General features: G+C 34.4%; 1 protein-coding gene across 1 annotated transcript in view; it reads right to left on the bottom strand.

Moving 5' to 3' along the window:
• The window catches only part of LOC143236072 (titin-like), a 162,224-nt gene that overhangs the window by 125,714 nt on the left and 21,357 nt on the right, over window positions 1–15,153 (bottom strand). The window contains 7 exon segments of the mRNA XM_076474339.1: window positions 3,004–3,234; window positions 3,885–3,953; window positions 5,798–5,923; window positions 8,216–8,386; window positions 10,254–10,609; window positions 13,295–13,554; window positions 14,296–14,523. Of these exon segments, the coding sequence (XP_076330454.1) occupies window positions 3,004–3,234; window positions 3,885–3,953; window positions 5,798–5,923; window positions 8,216–8,386; window positions 10,254–10,609; window positions 13,295–13,554; window positions 14,296–14,523 (1,441 nt within the window).

The raw sequence follows: 15,153 nt of genomic DNA, 5'->3' as shown, positions 1-15,153 counted from the left end.
AATAAAAACTGACAAGACAGGTTTTATTCGTTTTGACTTACAACAGACTTACGTCCACCTTTTAAATATTGTCTTGCATATGTTTTACTACATAATTGTACTTAGGAGTTACAATTTCACATAGACAACCTCATGATGTCTTACTTCCTAAATATGAAAATATTGAAGAATGTTGCAGTGTAGTGGTAATACTTAGTTTGTTTTGAATTTAGCGCAAAACTACACGAGGGCTATCTGCACTTGCCGTCCCTAATTTTCCAGTGTAAGACTAGAAGGAAGTCAACTAGTCATCACCATCCACCGCCAATTCTTGGGTTACTCTTTTAAGAACAAATAGTGGATTGATTGTCATATTATAACGCCCCCACAGCTGAAAGATTGAGCATGTTTGGTGTAATGGGAATTCGAACCATCGACCATCAGATTAGGAGTTGATTGTCTTACCCACCTAGCTAACCCAGCCTAGTGGTAATGCTAACACGTCAGTCAAATGTTGTGCAAAATTAACTCCAGAGATTTTTGTTGATTTTCCAAATGTTTACATTATTATTATAACTGTATACTGTAACATCTTTAAACCCCTTGGAAATACTATCGCGACAAATTTTGTATCATTTTTAAAACGCTGTACCACATGTATAATGGTAGTAAGTTCTTCGAGGTTTTGTATGCATTTAATAAGACTTATACTTTGTAAAATGTGGTAACTTCCATTTGTAACAGACCACATACTTGTTTTTGCTCGTCTTCTATTCAACTCAGTGCTTTAAAAAAAGTTTTGAATACTGTTATTAAGTTCCTTCTTTTTAGGCTTAAATCGGTTAATTTATTTTCTTGTTTATACTTCTAAAAGCAATTACTATTTTAGTTACAGTAAAAAGTTATAATATTGGGTTACTTCCAGTCACAAGTTATTTAACTTTCTTCACTACCTCCAGTGTACAACAAGTAGCTCATCGTGAAGTAGCCTGCTTTGTTACAATCAGGTCTTTTTTGCTTTTCCAATACGGTGCATCGCTACTGATAACTCATTCTTCGAAACTCCAAAGTTTATTACTTTGCATACTTTTCTAATCGATTAACAAAAAATTTTAATGTAACCATCTAGGAAAGGATTAGTTTTAAGCATTAGTTGCACTTGCAAATAAACACATTTCAAGTGAATAGTAATAACACGTTTAACTTGATGGTCACAGACTACAAAGACAACTAGAAGGAAGATAATCAGATATACAAGTGTCACAACCGTCCGTATATAGACAACGGTTTTCAAAGGAAATAATTTTCACTAGGAATACGTTCAAAAAATTACTAGGCAGTTTTCTTAGGCGACTCGTGATGTCCTACAAACTTTTAACTAACGCTTTCAATGTTTCAGATATTCGACTTAAAGAGAATAATTAATTTTGGTATTTTTACTATCAAGACTCTATCTGTGTTGGTAAATTACTGTAGATAAAAATACATTTCTTGTTGTGATATTTCAGTTCAGTAAGGCCAAAAGCATTCAGTGGGTTCATAATTGACACTCCACAGGTATATATATTCAGAAATAAAAATTCTAAAACTGTATACTAGAATTCTCTTCAGTACTATTTCATAAACGTTATACATTCACAATAAAATAACGTGTTTTTCTTAGTATCCCTAATAGAAAATAATGCTTGTTCATGCTATTGAACTCACTATTTTATGTTTTCTTTCCTGTACCTTCCTGTTCGGCCCGGCATGGCCTAGTGGTTAATGCACTAGCCTCGTAATCTGAGGGTCGTGGGTTCGAATCCCCGTCACACCAAACATACATTCCAGCCGTGGAAGCGTAATCAAGTCATGGTCAATCCCACTTTTCGTTGTTAAAAGAGTTTTATGTTTTCTTTAATTGGACGAACTGGTTATCACTGAAGAGAGTGATCTTTAAGTACTACAATGAGATCTTGAATGTGACAAAACGTCTAGTAAATTGAGGCAAAATCTCGTAAAATATGCCAGGTATTTAGTTGAAGGTCTACGCTTAAAATATAAAAAAAACTTAACAATACCCTTATTAAATAAAAGACATCGAACTAAGAATTAGCTAGATGAGCGGTAAACCACTAAGACCTGAAAAAATATTTGTTAGCAATATTATTCGCTAACAAATATTCAAAAAAAGAAAACATTTGATATATGGTTTATTTGAATTTCGCGCAAAACTACACGAAGGCTATGAGCCGTCTTTAATTTAGCAGTGTGAGACTAGAGGAAAGGCAGCTAGTCATCACCACCCATCGCCAATGCATGGGCAACCCTTTTACCAACGAATAATGGAATTGACGGTAACATTATAACGCCCCCACAGCTGAAAGATGGAATATGTTTGGTGTAACGGAAATTCTAACAAGGGACCCTCATATTACGAGTCGAGCGCCTTAACCCACTGGCCATGCTGGGCTTTGAGATATGGTGTCACAAGCTTAGCTAATATAGGAAAAATAGAAACTTTTCGATCTTATTTGTGTTCAGTTCTCAAGGTACGCTAGCCTCCTTTAACCTAAAACTCTCACTTTTTAAATAGATCATTGAAGTAATTTAATTTATGATATACAAAAAAGACAGTTACGAAATTACATATATTTAATTTGTTTTTGTTTGTTTTTGAATTTCGCACAAAGCTACTCGAGGGCTATCGCTGCTAGCCGTCCCTAATTTAGTAGTGTAAGACTAGAGGGAAGGCAGCTAGTCATCACCACCCACCACCAATTCTTGGGCTACTCTTTTACCAACGAATAGTGGGATTGACCTTAACATTATCACGCCTCCCACGGCGGAAAGGGTGAGCATGTTTGGCGCGATCGGGATGCGAACCCGCGACCCTCAGATTACGAGTCGCACGCCTTAACACGCTTGTCCCATATATTTAATATCTGTTAGTTTAATTTAAATAGCACTCAACGTGTTTCCCATTGTTTAATTGTTTCACATACATACATAGTATTATTTATTTATCACTATGAATACACTCACTTGCTTCTAACAGTTTTCCGTTCACAAACCATTCTATCTGCATAGTGGGGTCACCAATGGGGATGAGTCGAGCCTCAAAACTCGCGCGTTCTCCTTCTTGTAGATGTAAATTTCTGAGATGAGTCACGAATTCGGGTTTCTGAGATGGCCTTGACTCCTCCTCGTGGGGCACATGAGGTTGGGAACGCTCAATATGGCGTAACCAAATAGTCTCCCTGGGTGGGGAACCCTGCAAAGCAATAAAGATACATTTATGTGAAAAACCAGCTTGGAAACTGGTGGTAGACAGTTAAGACACTATTAACCGAACAGTAAAATATGATAAACTTTTAATATAGTGCGATCACATGTAATTTTCTATAATTCAAACTGTATTCCAAAGAAACCTGCTTACACTTATTTACTTCTATACTAAGTTAGATTTGGAAAACAGAAAACGGTAAAAGTGACTTTGATTGACAACAAGGAGCAAAGTGAAATATCCCAGTGAAAATGCTGCTTATTACTATAAATAACAGTGTTTCTATCAAGAATAGTATTTCTATCAAGTAAAGTGTTTCTATCAAGAACAGTGTTTCTATCGAGACCAGTATTTCGAATTTTCGCGCATCATGAACCTTCGGTTTCACAATTCGGTATATTAACCACTATTCCACTCACGCGCCATTACCTAACATAAACTATTTATGTTGCATTTTCTGGTAATTTAAAGTGAAGTTAATAATATTAAACTTGTAAATAACTTACAGCAATGTATAATATATATACTGTTTATTTTGAAGTTTCACACAAGTAATCAAAATTGGAGATTACAACAGTGTTATAGTAAATTTCATGCATTACAAATTTAGTTTGATTGTATAGTGAGAAGGAAACTTACTCTGGCCGTATCACTTTAGTAGGTCTAGGGAGACTTAATTTCCAAGGTTCACCAGCTACTTGAGGCTCGCCTGATTTAAAAAAACAATAATACTTTTATCTTAGTATTTTTACTTGTATTCAAAGGTAATTTTACTATGTAAGTTTTCGAATTGCTACTTAGTACGATCCATCATCCTTTGCTTTTTAAGTGTTAACTTAATGCCAGGCTTAATATTTGTAAATAGAAGTTATTTGATACATCTTTACCTGCATGAGTAGTAAACGAAAGAAAACAGCATTTGATAGACCATTACCTACCGTATTTACAATAAGTAACATGTGTGCAGGACGAAATAAAACAGCATCTGATAGACCATTACCTACCGTATCTACAATAAGTAACATGTGTGCAGGACGAAATAAAACAGCATCTGATAGACCATTACCTACCGTATCTACAATAAGTAACATGTTGTGCAGGACGAAAGAAAACAGCATCTGATAGACCATTACCTACCGTATCTACAATAAGTAACATGTGTGCAGGACGAAATAAAACAGCATCTGATAGACCATTTCCTACTGTATCTACAATAAATAACATTGGTGCTGGACGAAATAAAACAGCATCTGATAGACCATTACCTACCGTATCTACAATAAGTAACATGTTGTGCAGGACGAAAGAAAACAGCATTTGATAGACCATTACCTACCGTATCTACAATAAGTAACATGTGTGCAGGACGAAATAAAACAGCATCTGATAGACCATTACCTACCGTATCTACAATAAGTAACATGTTGTGCAGGACGAAAGAAAACAGCATCTGATAGACCATTACCTACCGTATCTACAATAAGTAACATGTGTGCAGGACGAAATAAAACAGCATCTGATAGACCATTTCCTACTGTATCTACAATAAATAACATTGGTGCTGGACGAAAGAAAACAGTATTTGATAGACCCTTACCTACTGAACCTACCAGTAATAACACGGGTGCTAGACTAAAGAAAATAATAGCATAGATTAGGCCTGCTACATTTAAACAAATAAAATAAAATGGAAAAATTTAATACTGTCTTGAAAATTATAATATATATATATATTCACACACACAATTCTAAAAATAAATTCAACGTTAATATTTATTGTGTTATGTTATATTAATGTAATTTCGGTACCCTTTGGCTTGTGAGACCCACATAGGAATAAAGTGTCGTCAACTTTTTTAGATGTAATAATCTGATGAACTGGATTTTTTACTCATAGTTTAAATTCTGTGTTCTGAACATATTTTTAAGATTTTTTATTTTCATGTTTGGACAACTAATTACATGTATCCGGTTTGCAAATAACTACAGTTACAATTATATAACGCATACAAGGTCATCTACTCAAAGTAATGACCACTAACATACTTCACCATTCTGTTTCAACCCTGCAGTTAACCGGTAAGCACATCACTTAAAGTACGGGATCACCAATAACGTTACCCACAAACCGGTTATAAGATTGTTCTGTGGGTGGAGAAATTGTATCTATGCCATTCTTAACAAATGTTACTTAATCGTACAGACCACTGAAGCTACGTGTTTTTAACGCCATCTTCTTAATGAAACTTAACTCATTAAATAAATTATAATAACAAAACACACTCTAGACCTACCACTGATGTACTCGAGGAATAGTTTAACTATAAAAATATTGTATTTTAATATTGTCTTATGGAGTACCTTGTATAAACGTACACAACAATAATCAAAACTTTCAAATTTTCTGGAATTCTTATATCGTTGTCAAAAAATAAAATGCATTATCAAGTTAAAATTACAATTATAGCATCCAGTCTGCCTTAGGTAAAGTGTTGGACAATGAAGATAAATCGAACTGAACGAAACACAGAAGTTATATTGTTTCGGTATTACCTGTAACATAAAGTCGAGCCCTGATGGCAGTGCTTCCAGCTTGGTTCTGTGCTGTACATTGGTACCACGCTGAATCCTGAGCTGTGACACTACTAAAGAACAGCCTAGAGTTTCCTTCATGAGTTTCTTTTTGAAAAAGAATATAACTATATTAGCAAAATCAAACACAGCACAGAAATCTTGGGGTCAAGAAAACAGTGGCTTATGTTTAACACTTACTCTAATTTTAACTCGTTAACTATAAATGAAAGTCAACATTGTTAACCTCTCAGGATAAAATACTAGACGTATTAGATAAAGTGTGAAACGCCTAAATGAGGAAATGTTTCCACATTTCCCCAAACTTCCTGTAGAGGCTCAATTCCAAGATAAAGACGTCACATGTTTAATATGGACAGAGAGAAGGTTTTTACAAAAAGGTTCCATTTTCGCATCTTGATTTTCTTAAGAGTTACGAGTTTTAATTTTGCTACCTGAAAAATATATGCCAATAAACTGTTGATTTTTCATTTATTTCGTCGAATATATTTCATATAATCAAATCCATTTTCTCAGCTTTACTTCTGATAAAGTGGAACGTGCTTGATCGTTAAATGTACATTATCATTTTATACTGTGGTGCCGCATTAATACTGGTAATAATCTCGTTACTGACTACAATAAACAGGTTATTAATAGTATTAATGCGACAGATATATTGTTATTAATTCAGAATATAAACATTATAAAAGGATAGATGACATTAGGCCTAAAATTGTCCAGTTGAAGGTGATATTGAACTAGACACAATAATTACAGAAAAGTACCACACGTTGTGGGCCTGCCATGTCCTGAAGATTGTGGCACTAAACTCACATTTTGAGGGTCGTGAGTTCGAATCCTCATCTTCGAAAGTACTAGTTCTATGTGACTGCTGACTGGGCCAGCCATGCGAGAGTAAAAAGTCTTGTCCTACAAAAAATGCCAACCAACCCAAAAATATACGGGATTTAGATCGAATAAAAAGAAAAACACATTGCACACGCCATGTTGATCGAAAGCTTTGCTTTAATTCAACGGATATAGATAAAATAATAAGCTTTTATATGGATATCTGATCTTTCGAGTACGCAACTGAAACTTTTAATGAATATCACGCAGACTCAGACGTAAGTTTGTGGGAAGTTCCAACTCCGTACTCCATGGAGGTCTTGGTCTCCATAAACTTTTTGTGTGGGGCAAGGAATAATGGACATTTTCTTCTTTGTTTAGTGGATTTCGCTGAAAGCTCGCATGATAGCTATCCGTCCCTAATTAAGTAGTACTAGACTGGAGGGAACACAGCTAGTTAATATCGATCATAGCCAACCCTTGGGCTAAATAAAAGTAGGAACGGAAGTAACGTTACCACGTCCACACAACTGAAATGGTGAGCATAATTGGTAATAGGGTTGTGACTCTTGTGCCATAACCACCATGTTACGTCAGCCATCGAATAGTGAAAGATGCACACCACTAAGTTTATCAATAATGTATTGCTGTGTCCATAAAGGTTTCATTTCGAATAACAAGTGCGCATATGTTTATAAGCTATTATAATATAGTTGATTGTGTTCTTAATGGTTTCAAATGGGAAGGAAGATATGTATCTCGTCATAATAAAATATGATGATGTAAATGCATCCATCAATCATCAAATAAGCTGTACATATTAACATATTTTAAAATAAATTTATCATTTTTAAATTCACCAGTTTGTCTTGGATATTTACTCTAATTTACAGAAAGCTATATATGTTAGCTGTCCCTACTTTTGAAGTGATAGATTGGAGGAAAGGCAACTAGTCAACAGCACCACCGCCAACTGTCGGGCTACTCTTACAATGCAACTACAAGGGAGGGGAAGACAACGGGACACGAATTTTGGACCTTGAATCGGAATGCAAATAACTTTGTTACGCCTGACCAAAATATACTCTAACTAACATGCATCATGTTTATACATGTTTGTGGCCATCATCTTGACAACTATGATGTAGAAAGGATAAGACATGTTTAAGTAGTCTTAATTATTACCTAGTAAGGATGTAACATGTTCTAGGCAGTTCTACTTACGACATAACAAGGATATAACATTTTATAAGCAACACTAATTATAACGTAGTAAGGATGTAACATGTTATAAGCAATCCTAATCATAACGTAGTAAGGATGTAACATGTTATAAGTAATACAGCATATGATTTGTCACTATAGATCTACAAGCCGACATCCAAATCTAGGAGCGTCTTAGACCAGTAATGGCATCCTTCCTTACAAATCGACTTTTCGGCCATTTGTTATATTTATAACTACGTGAAAACTGTTTTAAATGCAACAAAATTAACACAGACGTTGTACTATCCAAAAAGTAGTGTGTATTCAAGGGTTAATTCTAACCTAAAATTTGTTCTGGTGGTTTGGAGTAGATCTGAACTCCATCTTTTTGCCACGTGATGTGAGGTGTTGGGGTTCCAATAGCACGGCAGGACAAGGTTACGGGTTCTCCTTCCTTAACGTGTTTGGACTGAAATTTTTCTACAAACTTGGGATAAGAAACTTCCTCTTTTTCTGTAATAATAATAATAAGAAAAAATCTTGGTTTCATTCAGTTAACAAAGTAGGTTTCACATAACAATTAAATACAGTTCTAAATAGAACATTAGCTACACAATGGGTTATCTGTATCGACAACAGCTTTCTAGCTCCTAAGTCCTAAAACTGAAGGCTCAGCCACAAGAGCACCCCAAAAGAGAAGACAGCTGTTAGTTAAAAAGGTATAATAACAAAGAAACGTTTACTTAGTATCATTAACATAATCTATTAAATGTAATTCCACATCCTATACATTAAACTACACATAAGATTTGAGGTAACATCATAAAGACAAGATGGCGATAATTATATCCGTTTTTCAGACAAATTACTTGTTTCCGAGATTCGCGGATACCTTACACGAGAGCTAAATATGCTAGCTGTCCGAAATTTCGAAGTGATAGAATAAAGGGAAGACATTAGCAGCCGTCACGCACCGTGGACTCTTGGACTTCTCTTAATCGAATAGTGAGATTTAACCTCTGTCTCTTACAATTCACATATGGCCCCAAAGTGCGAATCTGAAACTCTAGTATCACGATACGTCATATGGTGAAAACCAAAACGAGTTTTATAGTATTAAAATCATGTCATTCTTTTTTATTTCTAAATTATCAAGGAAATAAAGAGCATTTAGCCCCCCAGTTGCACAGCAGTATATCTGCGGACTCACACAGCTAAAAATCCGGTTTCGACATCTGTGGTGGGCAGAGATAGCTCATTGTGTAGCTTTGTGTTTAATTCGAAACAAACAATGAATATTTAGAGTATTTTCTTTCGAGTTAATTAAAAAAATTCTTTTCAAAACTATTAGTCGTGTTTTAAACCTTAAGGTATTCAAAGTAAATAAACGTACTAACTATTCCTAAAATAAATATTTCACCTTTTTTCTAACAATGAGATACAAAATAAATTCAGTTAGAAAAAAAGGTAAGTGTGATTTGTATTTAACTTTTTAACAATACACGAATCACTATACAATAAACCTGATAACTTGAGTATTTTTCACGGATAAGTTAGAATAAAGACCTTCCTATACTAGTGGTAAGTTTGAAGGAAGACCTTCCTTTTTCAGAAAGGAGTTAGAAGAAATACATTTCTATACCAATGGTAAGCTTGAAGGAAAACCTTCCTTCTTCAAGAGATGGTAGAATGGTCTTTCTTCCTCGAGAATAAGCTGGAAGGTAGAACTTTCCTTTTCCGAGGTGATTTGAATGGAAAGATATATGTTTATATTATGTGTTTATGGCAAAGCTAGTAAAGTTAATCGTCGCTGTTCATAATTTTAAACATGTAACAAGAAAAACGTCAGCCATTCAAGAGCAGTACCAGCCATTATTCACGCTAAGGAATTGACTTTTATTCTTATAACACACCCACACCTTAACGTGCGGGAAATGTTTTGTAGGATCAAATGGATTTGAACTTAGTGGCTCCAAAATCCAACATTCCAATACAGAACCAACCCACTCCCTAAAAGGAAGGCCTTCCTTCTTCAGGAACGAGTTAAAGGTTTAACTTCAGAAAACACTCGGATTATTGAATTTCTTATACCATAATTTAATTATATTTTTCAATTCCACGTGTTTTATTCGTATTTTAAATGTTTTAAGAAAGTAACTTTACGCTAGTTCTCGAAAGCATTCATGAGGAGAATTGGGTAACGTCTGCCCTCTGTTTGATATTGAGTTTATTAGGTTGATTACATAAAAACTATTCGTTTTATCTATACACCAAGCTGTGAGTCCAAATTGACAAAAATATTAAATACTGCGTTATATCAAATTTTAGTACCTGGGTCATATCAGAACTAAAAATATTATATCTCGAATATTTGGTTCACCTTTCACAACCAGATTCACTTCAAAGCTGGTTTCTCCACCTTTATTTCTTGCAGTGCACGTGTACGTTCCAGAGTCTTTTGGGGTAGTCACTGTGATCATCAGGGCATGCATGCCCCCTTCGTTGACCAAAAGTTTGTGTGTGCCATCGTCCATAATTTGTTTCCCATTGTGAAACCAGAGAACATCTGGAAAAGGACGTCCAGAAACTCGGCAATCAAATCTGACCATTTGACCTTCTGTCACTTCCTTCTGTGTTGGAATTTTAATAAAACTAGGCTTAAGACTCTTGGAAGAAATTATATCAGATTCGCTTTCTGTCTTGCTGGTAGAGATGGGTTTGGTTGGTCTTGATTCTCTAGAATAGAATTACTTCTTATTTGTACTGCATATAAATATTGTTTAATAAGAATATGTAAATATATATATGTACATATATTCGTATCTTCTGTACCACCGTTCTACTCTACAACTTTGGCTCTAATGTATAAAAATACCGTGAAATACACAGAATTGAGTAATTACATATAAACAAATAACTGGCAATGGATAATACATACATACAGGAAAAAGTTGCTTACAATTACATCTCAACCTTTTGGTCCATCTAGGTTATCGTATCTGTTAACTTACACTGGGCTCTTTAAACATTCAAAGTCAGTCCTTATGATTCAAATATTTATCTACCTTTTTTTTTAAATAAAATTTATGTGCATAAACTACTTTAAAATAACTTTATCCACCACATACGATAGCAACCTGTTCCAGAGGTCAATCATCTTATTAAAAAAATAAAACTGTTTCAGCTGAAGATGATCACTTCCCTGCTAAGATTTAAATTTGTGGCCCAATTCTCACCGTTTAATGTGGAAAAAAAATTCAGTAACACTATCAATTCACTTAACAATCTCAGTCAGGTCCCTCTAACGTTTTGTTTTTCAAGGGCAAGCAAGCTCATAACCTATTCGCAGACAGTAACCTTTCCATCACAAACCAGTCTGCTTTCACAGAACCAAATATACAAGTAATCGGAGACCCAGTCAGGTGTGTGTTATTTTAGATCTATGGTTAACCACTAATGAGGATATAGTTGAAAGATTTGAAGTAGGTTACATTAGGAAAATAGTGATATGGTTGAATAAGGTTTTATGTGTTGCTAAAGTAATATCAAAGGAAATCTAATTTTTGGGCTCACGAGAAGAGATCTGCCAAAATAAATTGTGATAATGAGTTGAAAATTTAACAATAAATTACTTTTAGTTTAAGATAGGTATCTTCCTAAAATGAAGCGAAATGATAAGAGGAAAACCACACCTAACTGGCGTATTAAACACAGTAAGAAAATTAAAGACATGCAAACATAACTTTAAACTGACAGGTGTGTTAGAAGATTCACATAATGAAATTAAATTTTAGGATTTGGTTTATAGAAAAATTCAAAAAGTTTATTCGAAACAGCTGGCTGACAAGGTTAAAACTTACAACACGATGTTTTAAATAATAAGAATACTAAACGTAAACAAAATAATAAAATGGGAATTTGGTCAATATAATATTATGAGATGGATGAGTTCCTAAATGTTTTATTCTGTTTATGTAAGAGAAGATAATAATAATGTTCCTGACCATGAGAATTCTACGGGAAATACTGTATTCGTCCTGAAAGCTGTGGTTACCAATCCCTTCTCTGATAGTGGCTTCAGACATTACTGCTACTGACGAATATCAGTTCGAACCCTGACAGTAGCTGCAGACATTATAACTAATGATGGCTATCAGTCCCAACCTTGACAGTAGCTGTAGACATTATTACTAGTGATTACTATCAGTCCCTATCCTGAAAGTAGTTTCAAACATTACTACTAGTGATGACTATAAGTCCCTACCTTGACAGTAGCTTTAGACATTATTACTAGTGATGACTATCAGTCCCTATCCTGAAAGTAGTTTCAAACATTATTACTAGTGATTACTATCAGTCCCTACCTTGACAGTAGCTTCACACATTTTTACTAGTGATAACTATCAATCTATACCCTGACAGTAGTTTCAGACATTATTACTTGTGATGACTATCAGTCCCTACCCTGACAGTAGTTTCAGGCATTATTACTTGTGATGACTATCAGTTCCTACCCTGACAGTAGTTTCAGACATTCGTACTTGTGATGACTATCAGTCCCTACCCTGACAGTAGCTTCACACATTTTTACTAGTGATAACTATCAATCTATACCTTGACAGTAGTTTCAGACATTATTATTAGTGATGACTATCAGTCCCTATACTGAAAGTAGTTTCAGACATTATTACTTGTGATGACTATCAGTCCCTACCCTGACAGTAGTTTCAGACATTATTACTTGTGATGACTATCAGTCCCTACCCTGACAGTAGTTTCAGACATTATTACTTGTGATGACTATCAGTCCCTACCCTGACAGTAGTTTCAGACATTATTACTTGTGATAACTATCAGTTCCTACCCTGACAGTAGTTTCAGACATTCGTACTTGTGATGACTATCAGTCACTACCCTGACAGTAGCCGCAGACACTATTAATAGTGATGACTATCAGTCCTTTTTCTCACCGAGAAGTCATTATACAGTTCAGAACTGTTAACAAAGCATCAAAAGGAAAGTGAACAACAAACATCAGAAGCTTTACATTAACTTGTTTTTCTATAATATAATCTTATCCTTCTCCAACATATTAAGATCTTTGGTAACTGGTAAACTCAGAAGACAGTTTTAAACAAGAATTGGTCATGCCTTCCGCTTTTCATTACTGAATGTGAAAATTAGACGTTTTGTGTTTATAATAAGATTAACTTTAGATCTTGCGTTGTTGCAGTGTAGATCAAATCTAATTAGGTTTAATGTTGCGCTGCTTGTCAGCGTAGAGCATCTAATATTTAGACTGGATGTGATAAGCATAAGGCACTTTTTATTTCCATAGATGATTGTAATAAGTGAATATAGACCATAAAGTTTTATGGTGGTGAACAACGTGAGACAAAAATTTTAAACAGAAAATTAAACCCTTGCTTTCTCTGTTCTTCATCAAGGCTTTGCAGGCGTTGAAGGCTGGTATATTTGGTTTCGCTGACTGTTCCCATAGCTTCGATGACTAGATGGGCGGAACACACCACTCGACCTGAAGGATTTTCTGCCAACAAAGTGTAATATCCAGCATCTTCTGGGAGAACCATCCGTATACGTAAAGTTGCAATAGTATCCTGTGTATATACTGTATACCTCTGGGATTGAACGATCATTTCACCATTCTTGAACCAAATAATCTAAAACAAAGAAAAGTGTACCAGTTAACTACCTGTATAATTATTGGTTTTCATTCTTTTTAACATATCCAAACTGTGTATAACACGAGAGTATTTTTGGAAGAAAATGTATGCTATACATGTAATAATTAGATTTCCTCCTCTGCGAAAACAACATAAAATAAATGTCTTTAAGTCTTGGTTGAAAACATCTTTAATATTCTGAGTTCTAATAAGTGAATTCAATGAATAATCTTCAATGTTTGCAATGTGTTATAGATACTAATTCTTTCCTCAGATCTAATTCTCCAGCCAGTGGTCATAACTAAGCAATATTGGATTAAGTTTATTGATAATAAAATAATTCAAACAAAGAAGGTCGCTGCTGTTAATACATAAAGAAAATTGTTACGGTTTTAGTAAACTGAATTTAATATGATGATGTTCTGGTACAAGAATGTATACTGATACATACAGTGAGTTATCTATAAGTTGTAACAGTTTATAAATAGTAGAATAAACATAAAGTTTCACTAATGTTCCAGTACAAGAATGTATATTAATACATACAGTGAGTTATCTATAAGTTGTAACAGTTTATAAATAGTAGAATAAACATAAAGTTTCACGTAATGTTCCAGTACAAGAATGTATACTGATACATACAGTAAGTTATCTATAAGTTGTAACAGTTTATAAATAGTAAAATAAACACAATGTTTCACGTAATTTTCCTGTATAAAGATATATACTGATACACACAGTGGGCCTCGGGTTGCCTGAAATCTTTGCTTGGAATGTGGCATCAGCCCCTTCCAGCAGTTTAATATTGCGAGGACGCTGGAGCACTTCAGGTGTGCAAGGTGGTAAAGATGTATCTCGGGCTGCTGGGGGTGAAGGCTGTGCTTCACCCTGTTGACGTTTGACGAATGATTCTCGAAACTCAGTTTCTTTCAGAAGACGGTACTCGAAAGTGTCAACTCTGAATCCCTAGAATGAACGAAACCGGATTTTAAGATGACCTAAGTCAAATTACCATCATGTTTTAAAGTCGACAAAAATTAATTTCTCGTGAGAATGAGATATTATTATACATTGACGTATGAAATCATTGCGTAGCTTATTTTGAGTGTTGTATTGGGAAGTAATTATTTATTGATTATTTTGTAGTTGCGTATAATAACATTTGCCATTAAACAATTTGTTTGTTGTTATTTGATTCAGCCAATGACAATCAAGCATAAATTGTCAAATAAAAATAAATCAGTACTGATTGGCTTATGGATAGTCTTTAAGAGTACAGCCCAAACATACCCAGAATGTCTGCCCGATTTCAGGTTTATCATTAATGCTCTTGTTAATATTCATCAGCGTGATTATTTTTGGACTCAAATTTAATGAGATAGGCTTAGCTACTTTCTTGACTAGGTTACAATGAAATAAAATGTTTATGTTGAGCAAAGTATGTGCATTATATTTAAGAACTATGGCATGAGTGAGCGTGTTACATTTGATTTTTTTTCTCAAACAAAAGTTTCTCTGAAAAAGTTTAAATTACATATAATCCCGTAAAGCTGAAAAAAGTGTGTCAGATGAAATATTACTTAATGTTTGTTTGTG

The sequence above is a fragment of the Tachypleus tridentatus genome, chromosome 13, assembly GCF_004210375.1.
Source record: "Tachypleus tridentatus isolate NWPU-2018 chromosome 13, ASM421037v1, whole genome shotgun sequence".
Lineage (NCBI taxonomy): Eukaryota > Metazoa > Arthropoda > Merostomata > Xiphosura > Limulidae > Tachypleus > Tachypleus tridentatus.
The sequence above is the reverse complement of the archived record's forward strand: the minus strand, read 5'-3'. Positions and strand labels throughout refer to the sequence as shown.